General features: G+C 39.7%; 1 protein-coding gene across 1 annotated transcript in view; it reads right to left on the bottom strand.

The window, feature by feature from the left end:
• Positions 1 to 206: 206 nt before the first annotated feature.
• Positions 207 to 17,819, bottom strand: part of si:ch211-176g6.2 (ras-associating and dilute domain-containing protein) — a 30,367-nt gene continuing 12,754 nt past the window's right edge. Inside the window, exons 10-17 of the mRNA XM_041973093.1 lie at positions 11,793 to 12,057; positions 9,452 to 9,624; positions 7,840 to 7,984; positions 7,593 to 7,750; positions 5,254 to 5,650; positions 4,943 to 5,148; positions 1,200 to 1,339; positions 207 to 1,118 (exon numbers count right to left, since the gene is read on the bottom strand). Coding sequence (XP_041829027.1) covers positions 1,025 to 1,118; positions 1,200 to 1,339; positions 4,943 to 5,148; positions 5,254 to 5,650; positions 7,593 to 7,750; positions 7,840 to 7,984; positions 9,452 to 9,624; positions 11,793 to 12,057 — 1,578 coding nt within the window. The 3' untranslated portion in view covers positions 207 to 1,024. The remainder of the gene's footprint in view (positions 1,119 to 1,199; positions 1,340 to 4,942; positions 5,149 to 5,253; positions 5,651 to 7,592; positions 7,751 to 7,839; positions 7,985 to 9,451; positions 9,625 to 11,792; positions 12,058 to 17,819) is intronic.

Genomic DNA, 17,819 nt, shown 5'->3' with positions numbered 1-17,819 from the left:
TGTCAAATGCTCCTAGTCGTTTTTGATTTGTGCCAATTACCCTTCCACTGTCCCAGTTTTTCACAGATGTTTTCAAAATGAGCTCATATTTTCCATGAAATGTTAAATGTCTCAGTTTCAAAATCTGATATGTTGTTTATGCTCTATTGGGAATAAAAAAAATGGGTTGATGAGATTTGTAAATCATTATGTTCTGTTTTTATTTACATTTTAATAACCTCCCAGCATATTTGGAATTGGGTTGTAAGCATAACATATTTTCCAATGCATGAGTAAGAAAATTATCATGTCTAGAAAAATGTACTGAAAGCAAAACTGCTAGCATTAGCACTAGCTGCCAAGCCGATTTATAAATCCGCAATCATGACAAAAAAAAAAAAAAAACACAAAACTCTAAACTTCTGAGCAAGTTATCTCTTAAAATGACTGTTAAACATACTGGAATGCTTATTTAGTGTCAGATGGTTTGAATGTGTTTCATTTCCCCTCAAAAAAGAAAAACAAAGAAAAAGAATGGAAAAAGGAATAGGTAACAGAAAGAATGTTCTTATGCATCAACATGAGACATCCAATCCAATCATAGTATCCAGCTGATAAAACAAAAACAAAAAACCAGTAAAACCATAAATGACGTTGGAGAAATGATTTGTGTCTAGTAGGGATCCTCCTTTTATCTCTGGTGGATCCATTTTGCAATGGCAGCAGCCTGATAATGTTCTTGTAGATACAGTTTATGGTACTCTTGCATATGATTTCTAGCTCATGTGGTTCCTCAAGTGGTCCCGTTAGGGGTTCTTGTCTTCAATGAGGGTTTGACTGAACAGTGGTTGCATGAGGCATCTTGTCTTCCTTATGAGATCTGAATGCCTTATTCACTGGGAAAAGTACATTGAGCTAATAAATCTGCAGCTCATTCATGGTGCATTTTCATCCTTAAATCCATATTCTTCACTTAAGGGTCCAACAAGTTCTCAAAGTCAACTTTAGTCCTGATGGTGCATCAAAAGTCTCAGCAAACGAAGCGTCAGCATTCAGTCTGTATAGTTGTAGCCATGCAGTGTGATTTGGCCACCAGTAACCTCAGTCTGTTTCCTGATGACTGGATCAGCTCCCTCCCACTGATGAAGACAAAGACTTGATGGACATGTTCTGCAAATAGAGTTGCAATTTTGAAATGTGAGGTTTTATGGATTTCTCACCTCTGGCAATCCATTTCCAGCAGACTGACTCCATTCACAGCCAGGATCCTGTCTCCCGGCTCCAGTTTCTCACACTGGGCTGCAGGAGAATCTGGGACCACCGCACGGATGAAGATGCCGTTCACCTTAAAAGACGTGTCCTGCAACATGAAGCATAAAAAGAACGTAGATGTAAAAGCAAATGAGGTAAAATAAGAATCTTTGCAGTGGATTATTAGCCATTCACCACCAGGAATTCATGTCAGAGTCTCCTCTTCTGTGTATCAGTCATTATCTGGATGCATTTAAATAAAAAAAGCTTATCAGATGATTGCCAAATGGATCTGTATTCACTGGAAAAACTTTAAATTTACTTGTTTGTGATGATAACCCAGTCAAACACACAGACTAAAAATAACAGAAAACAGTAATCATCACATCACTCACTGGCTTGTAAGTTCCCAGTTTGGCCGTTGCCATGTTAGTCTAATCGAAGCCAAAAATAAGCATTCCAGATAAGTCAGTGGAGTGGAATTTCTTTTCCTTTTCTTATGTATTGACTAATATGAAACACACTTTTAATTTGGACTAATCCGTATTTGTTTGAAACCTTAAAACGCCAAGTAAATTTCTGCTGTGTTTTGTTTTTTTAAATGTAAAACTGCATGTAGATGCTGAACCCTGTTAAATCCCAGTCAGCATGCAGCCGTGATGTTTTCAGGACAGCCTCAGCTTCAGATTATGAGGCTAAAATGGTGTAAAATGAATGTATCAATAGATATAGCAGCATAAAGGCCGACCAGAACAAGTAAACAGAATTTATTACCAACAGAACTTTGTAGCAATAACACACAGATCAACAGTGACCAAGCCTTTTCTCATCTGCACATCGTTCTCTCAAGTCTTGGCTTTCAGGAGAAAAAATATTGGCATTGAAACAAACACACAAAGTTTTACATATTTACACGTTTTCCCTCATTTTCAGTTATTTCTGCTACTATTTACCTGCTATCCTCACAAAACAAACTCCAACTCAGCTGCTTTTTGGTGCCATCATGCATTAATAACATCTTCTTTTTTCCAGCCATAGAAGAGCATTATTTTTCTTCTTTTCAGGCTCACATAGAACTTTCTGCTCACTGGTTGATTTTTGGCTGCTCCTGATTGGACATTACCGTCAATTCAAGCTCTTTGTTTGACAGGAAGTGGCTTCATCATCATTTCCAGGTCAAAATAGAGGTTTCTTAGCAACATAGTAGGGATAGTAATCTTTTTTTATGGTGAAAATGTGATCAATAATCATGTTATCATGGATCATTGATTGTGGATTTACCATAAAAGCAGTGATCCTCAAGTCTGGTCTTCAAGGCCCACTAACCTACAGGTATTAGATGTTTCCCTGAATACATCTGATGCAAATTAAAATTAATTTCTGACAAGCTCTGCACAAGTCTGCTAATGAACCATTAATTTGAGTCAGGTGTGTTGAAGCAGGGAAACATCAAGGTATGCAAGGCAATGGGCCTTGCAGACCAGAGTTGGGGGTCCAACTTCAGTAATATGGAGTATCTGAATAAACACCACAACTTGAGGCTGGATTGTAAACCTACTGGATGGGATATAAATGTCTGAAAAACTTCCGTAGATCACCCAAATGAAAAAACTATTGACAGAATAAGAACAATGCATTCTAGCAGCTATAATGGTTTTAATGGAGGAAAATTAGCTAAAAAACCTAATGTTTATCAGCCCTGTATTGGTAATACTAGCTAGCCTGATCTGTGAGCAAATGCTACTGGTGCTACTTTGTAAGCTTGATTGGAACGCTCCCAGCTCCATGTTCAGATTTGAAGGTGGCTTCATTGTGACAGTTGTTGGTTTCATGTAGATTTTCATTGATGTCCATTTTGAAGATGTGCATCGGAAAGGTGGATGGAAACAGCAAAAGACTTCCTCAACTTTGCAAAAGCTTCATAAAACAAGCTAATGCACATCAGAGCAGATGTAACAGCTCGATGCCAATCAGTCTGACGTAGCATGCATCTATGGTGCTTTTGATTTGAGAGATCACTTGGTGCAAACCTCAATGCTGGAATGTGTGAATTTATGTTATTCTTCAAAATTCCACCACAATCTGGGAAAAATGGGAAACTATTTTTGCAAGGTTTTAGCATATTAGAAACATTTGCTAGTCAGCATTCAAACTGGAAGGAAGGGATTTGACTTTGAACGAGACATGGTTGTATTTTAGAAACTGCTGATCTTCTGGGATTTTCCTAAGCCACAATTCACACAGACTCACCAACACTGGACAATAGAAGATGGAGAAACGTTGCTGGTCTGATGAGTTTCCATTTCAGCTCCACATTCAGATGCTAAGCTCAGAATCTGGTGGAAACATAAAAACTGATCCATTCTGCTTTGGATCAATAGTTCAGGCTGTTGGTGGTATAATGGTGTGGGGGGTAGAATCTTGGCACATTTTGAGCCCCTTGGTACCAGTGTGACATGGTTTAACCTTTTCTTGACTAGAACCCCCAGTCCAGGGGACAGCATGATATTTATGCAGTACAGAAGATCTTTGCAAACACCAGGAAGCAGCAATCTTAACAAAAATGAGGAGAAGCTTAGCTAGAAGACTAAGTACTGGAATTTAAACCTGTTCAATGCATTTATATGAGAATGTAAGAAAAACATGAGAACAGCACTGTCCACTTTACAGCTTCTGCTGTTTGCTTCTGCTTTCTCCACTTCAAGCAAAACCACACAAATAAGGTGTCACATGAAAGCAGAGACTCTGCTGGTTACAAAGACGTCTGTCTCATCACTGTGAGACAGAAACTCAGCCAGAACCAGAAATCATGTCTTACTTTTGCTGTTTGTGGTGAAAAGTTTGATTCCAGCTCTAAAATCTCTGCTAATGTGTTCTATGACTCTGGCTTTGTTTATGAAGGTCCTGCTGGTTTCCATGGAGATGAAGGAGGTTTTATAGTGAAGTATTTACTCTTTCTATCATAGACTATTTTGGGCTTCACTCCTTTCTGGATCCTCATGGTGTTTCTAAGGTGAATGTGGGGCTATCTCTGGATCCTGCTGACTCTGGCCAGTGATAGAGGTGACCATCATCATCATCGACCGAAGGCTTCCTGAGATATTCATCTGCAAGAAGACACCTCCCTCAAAATGCCTATAGCTTATTTTTATTCGCTCAGTTCCTCATTAGACATGACTTGCTTATTCCTAGATTAACTAAACTGCTATCCTCTGGTTCTCACTGAAAGTAATGTGTTTTTTTAGGAGATAACCATTTACATTTTCTATTGTGTTCCAGGTGAATTTACTTTGACACAGTAACATATCTTGATTCTGACATTTCTGTAGCAACCTCACACATCTCAGCTTTCTTTTGAGACCAGGATTATACATACAGTCCCTGACGCTGTTCATTCTTCAACTTCATTTATTTTGAGTATGTTATTTCAGACAGGAGGCAGAAAACGTAGGCCTGACCATACCCATCACTTTATGAGCACAGCAGCTGCATAACAACATGGACCTAAATCTCAGCCTGTGAGCATTGAGTTGGTGCCATGTGGTTGGCTGATTAGCTATTTGTGTTGAACAAGTGTACCTAATATAATATATATGGGTATAAAACATAATTGTGTGATGTGAAAATGAATACCTAGAAGGCTAAGATGTTCTAAAAGACATGATTTTATACCTTTAACTACAACGTTTAGCTTTGGCTCCTGTTCACTCACCCTTGTGTCCACCAGAGCAAGACCAAGTCCTCTGTCACCTCGCTCCAGCTCCAAGCTAAAAACCTCTTCATTTTTGTAATCGGTCTCCTCTTCCATATCCTGCTCCTCCTCTTCCTCTTGTAGTTCCCCAAGTCTTTCCATATTGTGGCAGTCTGATCTCAAGCGGTCAGTTTTTAGTGCAGTGAGACATTCAAACACTAATCCACCTATGGAGGAAATTAAAGACATGTTCAGCCTTATATTTATTTAATTATTATTAAAGAAAAAAAGACATGCAAGAAAGGATAAAGGATGAAAATGTGTTACTACACCTTCACTGTTTGGATCTGAAGCAGAGGACTGGGGAGTCATCTCACCATCAGACTTCAGATCACTGGGATTGATCATGTGTGGGGTGTTAGGTGGAGTGAGGAGACATGTAGGGTCTAGACGTGACCTTTTTAAGTCACTGGACTCTGTCGCTCTGGTCTCAAGCTCTAGAGTTATTAGCTTTTGGGACAAAATGTTTACACCACAACTGATAAACGTCTCCTGTTTGGGAGAAGAGATAGGCGAGGAGGGTGATGGAGGTAAACCGAAGGAGGTAGTGGAAGGAGAAGAGCCGTTTTGGATGGTAGCCTGAGAGACGATCAAGTCATGTGATGGTGTGTGAAATGTTGGAAGGACGGCTGTCCTTGTTTGAGTATTTTCCTTCTGGACAGCAGCACCCTGGAGGAGAGTTTACAATATATTGTTAATAAATACTGTTCACTGAAAAACTATCCTACTAAAATACTTTTATATATTTGGTAAAAGCAGTTATTCTTTTTCTTGCTTGAGGTGAGATAAGAAGACTGATATTCTCATGTTTACACTATAAATATAAAGGTACAGCTAACAGCTTAGCTTAGCTTAGCTTAGCTTAACTTATCGTAAAGAGATTTAAAGTTTATTTGTAAGCGTTTGGTGCATGCAGAGAGATTTTGCTGGGTCATTTAAGTCACTTAATTTCCTCCCTAAAGGAGTACAAAACAGAAATAAGTTCACATGTTTTTTGTCCTATTTTGTTTTTTAAAAAGTTTTAGTTAGTAACGTTAGCATAACTCTGACAGCATATGGTGATTAACAGGAAGAGGTGCTCAGATCGGTTGGGTTACCGTTCAGTTGATCTCTAAATTGTATTGTTTTTTATTTTATTTTTTTTTATTTATTAGAAAGAACATTTTTACAAATATTTTGTACATTTAAAATTTATATAACTTTGCGTATTAATGAACATATATGCCAGATTATAGCAAGAGTTCATTTCCATCTCCAGTCCCTTGGCAGGCCAGTGCCATCCACACAAAACAGCACATTACAATAGAACAATAACATTACAGACACAATAGTTAGAGAAAATGTCACACAAAAAAGTAATTTTGTTGGCCAGAAACGTACCACAACGAGACATTAAAGATATTAAAGTGCAAGTTCTAAAGTGCACATGAACGTCCACATGCTGGTGTTACTGCATGTTGTCCACTTTCACACAGTTTTACAGTTCTTAGTGACCGTTTATAAAACGTTATGTCTACGTCCAGTTCAGGGCATGAATCTCTCATATGAATACAGTTACCTGATAGCTGGGTTCAATATGCATTCACATTGCTGATCAACTTCATGTCAATGTTTGTTATTGTTTGTTTGTTGTTATTATTTTTTTTTTTTTTCCCCCTAAAATGGTCAATAATATGGATATTCCCCTAGTGCACCCATATCTTATACCAAAGTCCACTTCTTGTCTGGTCTCTATTTAGGACAAACAACTCCAATCTGGTAGATAAACTATCAAATCTCATCAGTTAGCTGCTAATAGCTGTTAGAAAGCTGCTTGGTGATCTTTGCCTGGAGGGGAACAGAGAGTTCATTGCCTTCTGTCTGTGTGCTGCTTAGACCTGTTAGAGGAAGAACCAGGCAGACAGTCTCTGATTCAGTCCTTTTGCTTATAAACCATTTATTTAAATCATCATTCTGACACAAGTTTGTCTCATCACTGTGTTGAGATTCCTGGAAAAAATAAGGGGCTCTTTTTCCAGGAATCTCAACACAGCTCATATATGTAAAGATGCTAACACATGCTAAAGATCACAACAGCAGTAAGACTATAAAATTAGTGACATGTGGATGTTAGTGTAGGATTTAGCTTGAAGTAACGCCACTCTACACACTCGATGGCTCCTCTTGCTGGGTTATAGACGGTTTTGTTGCTGTTACATCCAGGAAAAATTTCTGTAAGCTTAGTTCATCAGTGAGACAAGGTTGCCACCTCCTGGACCTTTTTTTAAATTATTTTATTGTAACGCTGCCAGTCCTGTTGCACTTATCTGGAAAGTCAGAGTGAGTGCTCAGTGCTAGACTGCCCCAACATCTTCATAAAAATTCTAATAAATGAGCTTCAGACCTAGCTGGAAGGATTCTCTGTTACTGAATGATATACTCAGTTAAAATAATGGATGTCAAAGTGAAGTGGTAATGCTGTGTTGTCTGAAAAGTCCTAGATACTTTGAAACATTTCTCATTGTCCAACTTTTATTTTCTTTTTTTTGGTATTACTTAAAACGGTTATAATGCTTTCAAATATCATGGGAAAACCAAAAGGGATAAAAAAATAAAAAATAAATGTTTGTACCTCGTGCTCAGCTGTTACATTTAACCGAGTAATTAACTCCTTGAGCTTGTGCAGCTGTTCCCTCAGAGCTGAGCCCATCACTGCTTTCCTCAGCTGAAGCTGGTAACCTTCATCAGGAAGCACCAGTGGATGGTGGGTGTCAAAACTCTCCAGGATATCTGCTGAGGAGAGGAAAGCACAACATTTCATTTAAAGAGAGAAGAGATAGACCCTGCCTTTTAAAAACGTGCAGTTTGTTGGCTCTGACCAGTTTTCTGTGCTGCTGCTCGATCCTGTGCTGATGGAGTCCAGATATGTGTGCAGGGTGAGGCTGGACTGTATAAACTCAGAAGGTGGTTCAGCTGGGCCGGACTCAAGGCAGGGTAGTCAGAGCGTAAGGACACCCAAGATGTCTGAACACACACATAATAATGTCTAAAAATGTGACTTAACATTCATGAAGACAATAACAAGCATATCTGTTAAACCGGATCTTTTTTTTTTATTTCTATGTAAACATCTGGCTTTGACTTTGCTGGCATCAGGTTGGCAGTGAGGATGCATGGCTGCCAGTATCAGTATCAGGCCACTTGTCCTGCCTCTTGTCCACTTGTAGGAATACGTTAGAAAACAGTGGACGAGCAGGAAACATGAAAACCTTTGTTTTGGTTGTTGTTTGTATTGACCATATATCTGCTGTCAGCCAGGACTGCCTCTCATTTAAAGCGAACAAAAAAGATCACCAGCACATCAGCCATGTGCTAGCTTCCCTTCACTGGCTTCTAGTTAGATTTTGGTTAGTTTGGTTTGGTTGCATTGGTTTTAAAATCTTCCCGTTCATTTTTAAAGACCTAAATGTTCCCAAATACATCTCAGAATTACTGACATGGTTTGTTTCCTCCTGACCAAGATCCACAGAAAGCCCTGTTAACTATTCCCTGTCCCAGTTTATGACAAAGACAGATCGAGGCGATTGGATCATTTACTGGATTTGCTTTGGAGTTTTTAGTGTCTTTGGTTTGTTCTTTTGGTTTGTCATTAAAATGGTCCTTTAGTTCTTCACCTGCCCATTTTTGTCTCATAAATCTGAAATTAAGTCCTCCACTAGAACAAATTATGAGTTATGTTATCTATCAACCAGACAACCTTCTAGTACTGTATGACAACACACCTGGTATGTATTGAAAAGAGAAGCAGAATAGTGGAAATCAATGTCCATAAAATGATAGTTGGACTAGTTGTTTGTACTTTGGGAACTTAGATTGTTATCCATCATATAGTAGCATTAACTTCACATGTATGATTTGCTTCACTGACCCATGTGAAAGTTCCTCCTCTGAAACGGTAATGGAAATACTTTCAGAAACTGTTTTTAGGAGACTGGATCAACCATTTATCAGCATCTTTTCCTCAGAGGAAAACTTTTATGATTGCTCAGTGTTCCTTTTTTTTCAGTAAGTACATTCTACTTCACAAAATACTCGGATACATCTTGAATCAGGTGTGAAAGACAGTGGGTGCAACATTTTAGGAGGAGGAGAAGCAGCTACTTCAGTTAAATCACTGATTATGTGTCAGCGAAAGCAGCTTGATATACAGGGAGCATGGAAACCCCACACCACCTTTACTTTAGGCTTTTGAACTGGGTGATGACTTTAGATGACCATTAGCTCTTGTAGTCTTGTAAGAATGAGAGAAGGTAGGCTGATGTTTTCATCTACTAGATTGTATTTCAGAAGGAAACTCTTAGCATAACTCTTCCAGGGATCAGTTTTTAACCATCAGGCTTCTCATACTGCCTTTTTATGTGTTCATAAATGATTTCTAGTTGGACAACTCTACAGGATGTGGGATGTGTCACTTTTTTGTTCCTCTTTCACCTGCAGTAAATTTTTTCTAGGCGTAGCCAGCAGATTGATGGCTGACGAGAGAGTGTGTGTGTGCTCCAAGGCCAGTTCTCCCAGTCCAGCTGCATGGGCCCAGTCCAGGAGGACGTCCAGATTGGCCCTGGTTCGCACACCTCTGGACCACTGGTAGAAACCGGGCTCCGAGCCTGTGTGCACATCAGGAGAGGATGTTAGACGTTCATCATCCTCTATGGTTTTATTACACTTAGAAACATTACAGAGGAGAAATGTGGGCTGGTTCTGCAGGCCTCTAAGATACAGGGCTTTATGGAGTGGGGGACCTGAACCTCCCTATAATGAAAGCCATGTGGTGCTCTGAGTTTAAGCCCAGAGTTAAACTGAAGGCTGATTAAGCAAAAAATATTCCCCTGACCTACAAAAATCAATCATCCTGTGTTACTTTTCCCATTAACATCTTCATTCTGTAACAAGACCCTTCATAAGGAATCATGACTCTAGTGATCCGATTGGTCTCTGGTCAGGATATTTGGTTGGTGAACTAATTTTTAATAAGCTGGGCTGAGATGAATGACAGCTAAAAAAAGCTGCTACAGCAATCCTACCCTGACACAGGCTTTAATGGACTGCAGAAGAAAGCTACATACTGTATAGAGGGGGTTTGAAAAGCCATGAGAAAGAATAGCTCTCCTCTTTCTATTCAGATTTCTTGTATCAGGACATAATAAGAAGATAAATAAAAATCAGGTCCTTATCAGCTGTTAAAAGAAGGTAAATCTGAGATTAACAATATATGACAAATAACAGTCATAACTTAGGTAACAAACTCATACATAATGCATAACTAATGCAGAAAAAGTGTGTTCTCTCCATTATTCTATACTCTGCATAATCATGTTGAATCTTTTCTTTTTCGGTCATTCTGTCGTAGATCTGCTGCTGGGTCTGGGATCATTGTCCTGTTACATGATCCAGTTGCAGCCAAGTTTTAGCTGCTGGACAGATGATCTCATATTTGACTTTAGAATACTTTGGTACACAGAGGAGTTCAGGCTCCACTCAGTGGCTGCAAGGAGCTCAAATCATCCTCCTCCACCAGCGTGATTGACAGTTGGTGTGAGGTGTTTACGCTGATATGAGTTTGGTTTTCTGTAAAAAACAATGCTGCATTTCCACCAAACATCTCCATTTTAGTCTGGTTTGTTCTAAGGACATTGTTCCAGAAGTCTTGTGGCTTGTTTAGATTCAGCTTTGCTAAGCATGGTCTTTTTAGTGAGATGAGGATTCCCCCTGCAACCTTTTCAAACCAGCCATACTTGTTTAGTTTTGTTCTAAATGAAATGTCTTGAACTTTAACATTTAACGTGCTGACTGAGGCCTGGAGAGGCAGAGATGTGGCTCTTGGGTTCGGAGAACTGCGTGGTCTGATTTGAGGGTGAAGTAGCTGGGACATAGCTGTTTTAATGTTTTCCATTTGTGAATAATCTGTCTCTCTGTATGATTTGGAAATTACTTTCTAACCCTTCCCAGATTGGTGGGGAGCAACAGTTGCTTTTCAAAGGTAATTTCTGATGTCTTTCCTCCTTGCAATCATGTTAACACACAGCTGAATGCTGCAGACCAACAAGATCCCTGCTTTATAGAGGAGCTCACACTGATGATGATCAGTTAATCAGTGGTTGTGATCAGCAGCACCTGGCTGGTACTGACCAACTTAAGTCCTACAGAAGCAGTCAGGGTGGACTTTTCACTTTCTGCTGCTGTTTTTGTTTAAAGAACAATGACAGGGAGTAATATGATGAGTTGTTTGTATTTATCTGAAGCTGATGTGTAAAATCCTTGTACTGATATGACGTGTAAATTCGTTTTCAGCTGACTATATGTGCAGGGTTTATGTCCTAATTATTGCTGTTAGTTGAAAAATCAGAGCAGGGTAACTGAGTTTGTGCTCAGGGCTGGAAGGCTAGGTATCCTAGCTTTGATGGCTAACCTTTTATCATCCTACAGCTGATCAAACAGTGCAGTGACCACATGTTTACTTATTGTTCGTCAAACAACATTTCTGATGCCCACATGCATCAAGGGTGCCTAAGTCCAGAGCTACTTGAGAGCTACTATCCTGCAACTTTTAGATGCATCCTTCTCTAACACACCTGAATGGTTCGTTGCCAGGCCTCTGCAGAGTTTAATGACATGTACGTGAGGGAATTTAGCTGTTTAATTTCGGAGTGTTGGAGAGGGAATGCATCTAAAAGTTGCAGGATAATAGCTCTTGAGTATCGGACTTGGGCACCCCTGACATACATCACACTCCTATTGGCCACTGTGAGTGTCATGTTGGCTGTGATGCTGGTACCTCTCTCCATCAGCGAGTTGAAGAGTGATGCATTGATGAAGTAAAAGAGATAGCCGATGAGCTGAGAGGAAATCTCCGGGTGGACCTGACAGTCTGAGAGCAGTGTCCAGCTCTCGTTCAGAACCTCCACAACCTGCTGGATCTCCCCAGGGATCTGGACTTCTCCCCCTCCCAGGAGCCGAGCGGGGTCACCTGATGCCCGCGGGTCAGGACTCTCCCTGAATGGGTTGCATTCCAGGAGGCCGGGCAGGATTGGGTAAAGGAACTGTACAGACAGAAAAGCAAGCTCAGACTGATTAATTTATCCATGTAGAGCTGGAGACTGTTGACAATTCCTGTGGGCTAATTTGAGGCTGGAAAAGTTAACATTGTGTGGTGAATTTTCTGATCACTGGTATAAACTGAAACATGTAACCCTGTTTCTCAGATTTCGGACCACCCATTTCACCTCTGCATGTCTTTTCTCCCACACTACACCATTGCTGATTTATGATTAGTTTGGCACAACCAACGGTTGCAGACATACTGTGAAGGAAGACAGATTTTCTAACATTTCCACCCTTTCATCCTAAGTTCCTTGCCATTCTTCAACGAGGGAGTCCGAACAACCACAGCTTTGTTCCGGGCTAATTGTACTCAGACATCCCCCTTCCCATTCAATCTCACTCTTACACCCACAAAGCATCTGAGGTCTATGCCAGCCATAGATCCACATTCCTAAAAAGCTGAAAATGGCTCTGAATGTGGGCTTGGCATGGTGCTGCAACAAGAACTGCTGAGTGAAGAGCACTGAAGGAATCCACCCTGAGCAGATCAGTTACCACTTAATACAAGGCCCCTGCACGCTGTAAAAAAATACAAAAAAAAGTAAGGCAACCAGCTACCAAGCCATTTTTTTTTTTTTTTTGGTAAACTCAGCTAAGGGGTTCTGGTGTTGTGTGGGCCTAAATTAAGAGGGTGACTCAAAGAAGAATGTTAAATTTAACAAAGGTAGGACAGATTTTCAGGTTTACTCATGTCTGAGCTGAAACAACTCATGTGAAGTTGAAATTTTGATTTACACTTTTAATAAAGGTTAACACAACCACATTTTTTGTTAAGTTTACTCAAACATGCTTTGCAACTGGTTTCCTTACTTTTTAAAAGGCGCATTCACACCAGCGCTTCTGATTACAATCCTAGCCCGTTTGTTGAGAAAGTTAGCTTCGTCTGGGGAGCTGTGAACGTGCAAACGAACTGATTTAGATCAAAGAAACCGATTCTGGTTCGCCTACAAATGCGGGTTTTGGTCTGCTTCAAGTGAACCAAATATAAGCAGACCATAAAGCAAAGGTGATTGTGGGTTCAACATAGGACACTGTGGGTAAACACAACCAAAACATACATGCGCATGAGACGATAGAAGTTTTCCTGCATTAACCGACAGGTGAGCCAGTATTTTCTTCGTTGTGTGTCTAATCTCCTTCAGTAATTCTTGATTCAGCACCACCTGTGGTGAGCAGTGGAATATGTTATTTAAAAGGTCCAGTTTGTTGGAGTGTGAACGCAAACTTGGACCAGAAAATTGTTGTAATCCCCTACCTGAACTAAGTCTTCAGTCATACTGAGTCTGGCAGACTATCCTGGTGTGATTGCACCCTAAGTTTTCAATCTACTCATACTTGAGTTGGGAAGTCTGTATTTCATCCTTTTATTTTATATACCTGTTTATTCCTTTTCAGGGTTGCAGAGGGCTGGAGTCTATCCCAGCAGCGAGAGGCATGGTACAACCTGGACAGTTCGCCATCACAGAGCCAATACAGACAGACAACCATCATGCTCACACATACAACATGCAAACTCCACACAGAAAGGCTGAGACTTGAACCAGGAACAGCGCAGCAGCGCTAATCACCACTGTGCATCACAGGAAATGCATATCAAAGAATTCAAATACCCGTGAAAATCATCTTATTAATTAAGAATACTGCCACATCATCACAGGCTGTTTCAAAGCCACAACCAATCATATCAGCTAACAAGCTGTTCTTAGGGCTTGAACCCTGCTGATCGATGGCTACAGGTTCATCAACACCTTTTAAACTACCTCAAAAGTGTACTTCAAACTATTGGGGTAGTTCAGGTTTAGAGCATATGTAAGCAAAGTGTACCCAAATTGATATTTGAAATATTACATACAGACTTGAACAAAACTGAGACGAATATTCAGAGATATTTTCAGCTTAACAGGAGTCGTTTCAGCTCAAAGACATGAGTAGACCTGAATATCCATCCTAACTTTTTTTTACAGTGCAGCCAGGGCAGTCTGAACATAACACACAACATAACAGAAACATTTAAATAAATAACTTTGACAGCCAGAAAGGATTCATTCTCTACACAAGCACCGGATTCTGGGATGACCACATGCCTCCGTGAAGCATATCAGTCTGGAATTAAAAAAAAAAAAAAAGCATTGTCTGCTTATTTGTGCATTCTTTGCAACAGATAAATAAACACTCAGTCTGCCCACTAGCCTGTTAAAGTGTGTCTTTATTCATCACGACATGTCTTCAGCTGGAATAGCGACTCTCCAGTGGCGCCTTTTGTTTCAAATTCCGACAAACAAGCATGAAATATCTCCGAATAAACACACCACTGAAAATGACCCCGCTTCTGACATGATTTATATGTGTGACGATGGAAAAGTTCTGGTTCAACTGTCTGTCTTGATGCTGTATTTGAATACCCCTGCTGACCATGCTACATAAAGTGTTGCCATAATCATGTGAACTCTGTGAACCTGGCAGTGAGGTTACAGGGTAGCTGCTCCAGTATAACTGGGCTTTTGTTGAGGTAACTCTGTTGATTGACACCTGCGGCTTCATCGCATTCTTCATGGATCTAAGCTTTTTATGATGTGACAGCCGTGACGGATGACACGATGTGAGTGGATTAACTGGTGAGAAAAACTGAGGATGTGTCTGAAGGAAGTAAACTAAATCTGAAAACCAGACAGTTTGAACAATTGAAGAAAAGCTTCCCTATTTTCTATTTGGTCTAAAAAATGTCATTAAACGTGTTATTACGCATGAAGATGTATTTATAGATTATCAAAAGGCTAAGTACATAATTTCAATCATGAATAGCCATAAAAGATAAGCCAAGCTGAGCATGAAATATAAATCATAAAGTTCCTGAGTTCAGCAAGAATCATGAACATTTTCTGATTATTTATGGATTTACTGACAAACCACATCTGGAACCCATTTAGTTTGTCAGGCTGACTTGCTGAGAGGAGCTAATGCTATCCGAGAGCAGGTACTTAGATAACCACATCCCCTGCACTGGGCAAAAATGGAGGAACTCCTGTAGTTTCCTCTTTAGAGATTTAGTTCCTTCATGCACTGGAGGCCTACAGAAGAGGACTTAAAATTGGCACATCATGCAAAGTCTCTATGAGATCCAACTGGCACCACATGTGAGGCCTGGACTTGGCTGCAGCTAACATTGTGGCAAACCACTAATGCTGTCTCAATACTTGACATGTCATGGCCCAGTTCTCTTTAAATGGACACTGCTGATTTGGAGCTTCCAGCATCATGGGAAGGAGAGTTTATGTTTGATATTCCTCTTCATCTATCAGCTTTTTTTTGTTCAACTGATTGAGGAGGAAGAAATGTTGAAAGACTAAGTGCTTGAAGTTCAGCAGGCCCATCTACTCATTGGCATTTCTTTGGATGATTTTGATGCACGCCCACGCAGTTCAGCTGGAAATTCGTCTGAAACTTTCCTGGGCACACAGCCATGGGTGTGGTGCTGCTTCGTTGAAAATGCACATAACTGGATACCGTGGCCACAATGGAATATTATTTTTCTCTTTTTCAAGGAACACTGTGAAATCTAGAGCACAACACAAACTCTGTACAAAGAAATACAACAAATATTCTTATTGACAGGCATTGATGTTTTTGGGAACAGTCTAGGCTACGTGTGTTAAGCATGGAGCTAAAAGATGGATGGCATTAGCACAGCTAGTTTAGCATAAACAGGTAATTTTATTTCCCAATAAAGAAGGAACTTAGAGTTGGGAATTGCATCCAACCTGAGTTTAGCACGTTTGGGTTTCAAGTCAGAAAACCAGGAGTGTTTTCGTACTGACCAAGCCAGCAATTATTAGCATTAATTAGCTATTAGCAATAGAGTGGCAATAGCAACAAATATTTGCAATTGTAAACACTGTAGTTATAAACTACTACTGCTGGTGTGTGAATGATTGAATATGACACAAGCTGACAGAAGTGCTAATAAACTGTTCGTTATTGCAGCTATATGCTAGGTGGCCATGTTGGATTTTGAGATTTGGGGTAGTGGGCATGTATCTAACTTTCTTCACCTGGAATCTGACTCTGAGAAATATTCCTCCAAACTTTCAACGGGGGAACTGAGTTAAAATAAAAATGTGCAAACAGACAGTAGAGCAAAGTTAGCAGCTAGCATAGCTAACAGAAATGTTAAATTATTCCCTATAAGGCCAAATGTTTCATATTTGATACACAAACCTTTTAAACCTCTGGACTACTTACATAATCAAAAGGCTTTTCTTGTCTTTTATACAATTCAACATGGCAGAATGCAGACAAAATTATCTATATTAAAGAAAAAAAATTAAATGATCAGGAGAAGCCTACATCATGTGTATTTTTTGACACAAATAGATAAATGTCTTCTTAATAATAAGCTGCTCTGAGCAGTTAATAATTCACATTTAAGAAAGGAAATTGGAGTGTATTTAATAAACTGCCAATCATATCAATCTCACTTTACAGTCTAAACACAAGTAGCCAAAGCTGCAAGATGCTTGATGCCGTTTCTGATTACAGAAACCTCTTTTCTGCACTTGTAATTAATCCTGAAAAGCAACACGTTACAACAACATACTTCCTCTGTTAACGTGGACATAAAGTCATCGTCAGGTGTGTGTTATGTTGACTTGATGCTGAGAGGGACAGATTAAGTTCAGAAACACCAGAAGAAACTGAGCAAAACGCCTTCAACAGGCTGTGTAATCAGCATCTATCGAGGGATCGCCAAACTTATTGCGAAGGAACGCAAAAGAAAAAAATATTCCTGTGACCCCTGGGGGGCTCCGTAGGTTATTGATTATTATCAATAGCAAAAAAGTAGTCTCCAGAGGTGGAGAAGAGTTTAATGGATCACTGTGTTCTCCCAAAGAAACAGGGGTTGTACTGTCTTTTTGTGGTATTTTGTTGACTGAAAGTATTTCAGTGAAAATTCAGAGAGAACTCAGGAAATTGTCTCAGCTTGTGGAAAAAAAGGACATAATAAGTCTCCTGTAAAGGGCAACAAATCTTTCATTTTATTGCCAAACTTGTGAATCCACTGATCAGCTAAAAATAAAAGAAGTAGCAGTGAAAGGTGAATAGTATTCATCCTCCAACAACTCTCACGCATATTTGAACAAAGGCCCTTGGTGTCCTGTCTCTCTCCCTTGTTACAAAGCCCGCAGTGTGGTCTGGCAGTGTGGCTGCTCGGTCTGTAGAAAGCTGTCAGAGTGGCTAACTGGACTCTTTATTCTCTGTCTGTCTCTGATTATTTTCTTGTCTTAAGCTGCACATCTTAATCATCAGTGAGTGGAGCAGATGGAGCTGTTACAGGGTTGGACCTTACTATGGTTTATTGTGTGGTACATGGTGCTAAGCTGAGGTAGCCATTTCCATTTCCAACCAAAATTGGGAACATAATCAGTACTTGGCAAACCATGAAATTCTATGGTTGCCAAATAAATAACTCATGAAGAAATGCAAAAATTATTTATTTTGCAAAGCTAGTGGGAGTAGAGGGCGGGGGAGGCACCCCAACTCTGACTGGTAGCTTGTCAAGTTCATTAGCATGAAGACTAAAGAGAAGACCTCTTTTTTATATCACCATCTATTATTATTTATTATCATTTTCATTCTTTTATAATAATCAGTTTAAATCTATATTTTTAACTTTTTTGTGTCCTTTCGTGTTCTTTATTTTGTT

This window comes from Melanotaenia boesemani, chromosome 21, assembly GCF_017639745.1.
Source record: "Melanotaenia boesemani isolate fMelBoe1 chromosome 21, fMelBoe1.pri, whole genome shotgun sequence".
Taxonomy (NCBI): Eukaryota; Metazoa; Chordata; class Actinopteri; order Atheriniformes; family Melanotaeniidae; genus Melanotaenia; species Melanotaenia boesemani.
Note: the sequence above shows the minus strand (reverse complement) of the source record. Positions and strands in the feature narration are given on the sequence as shown.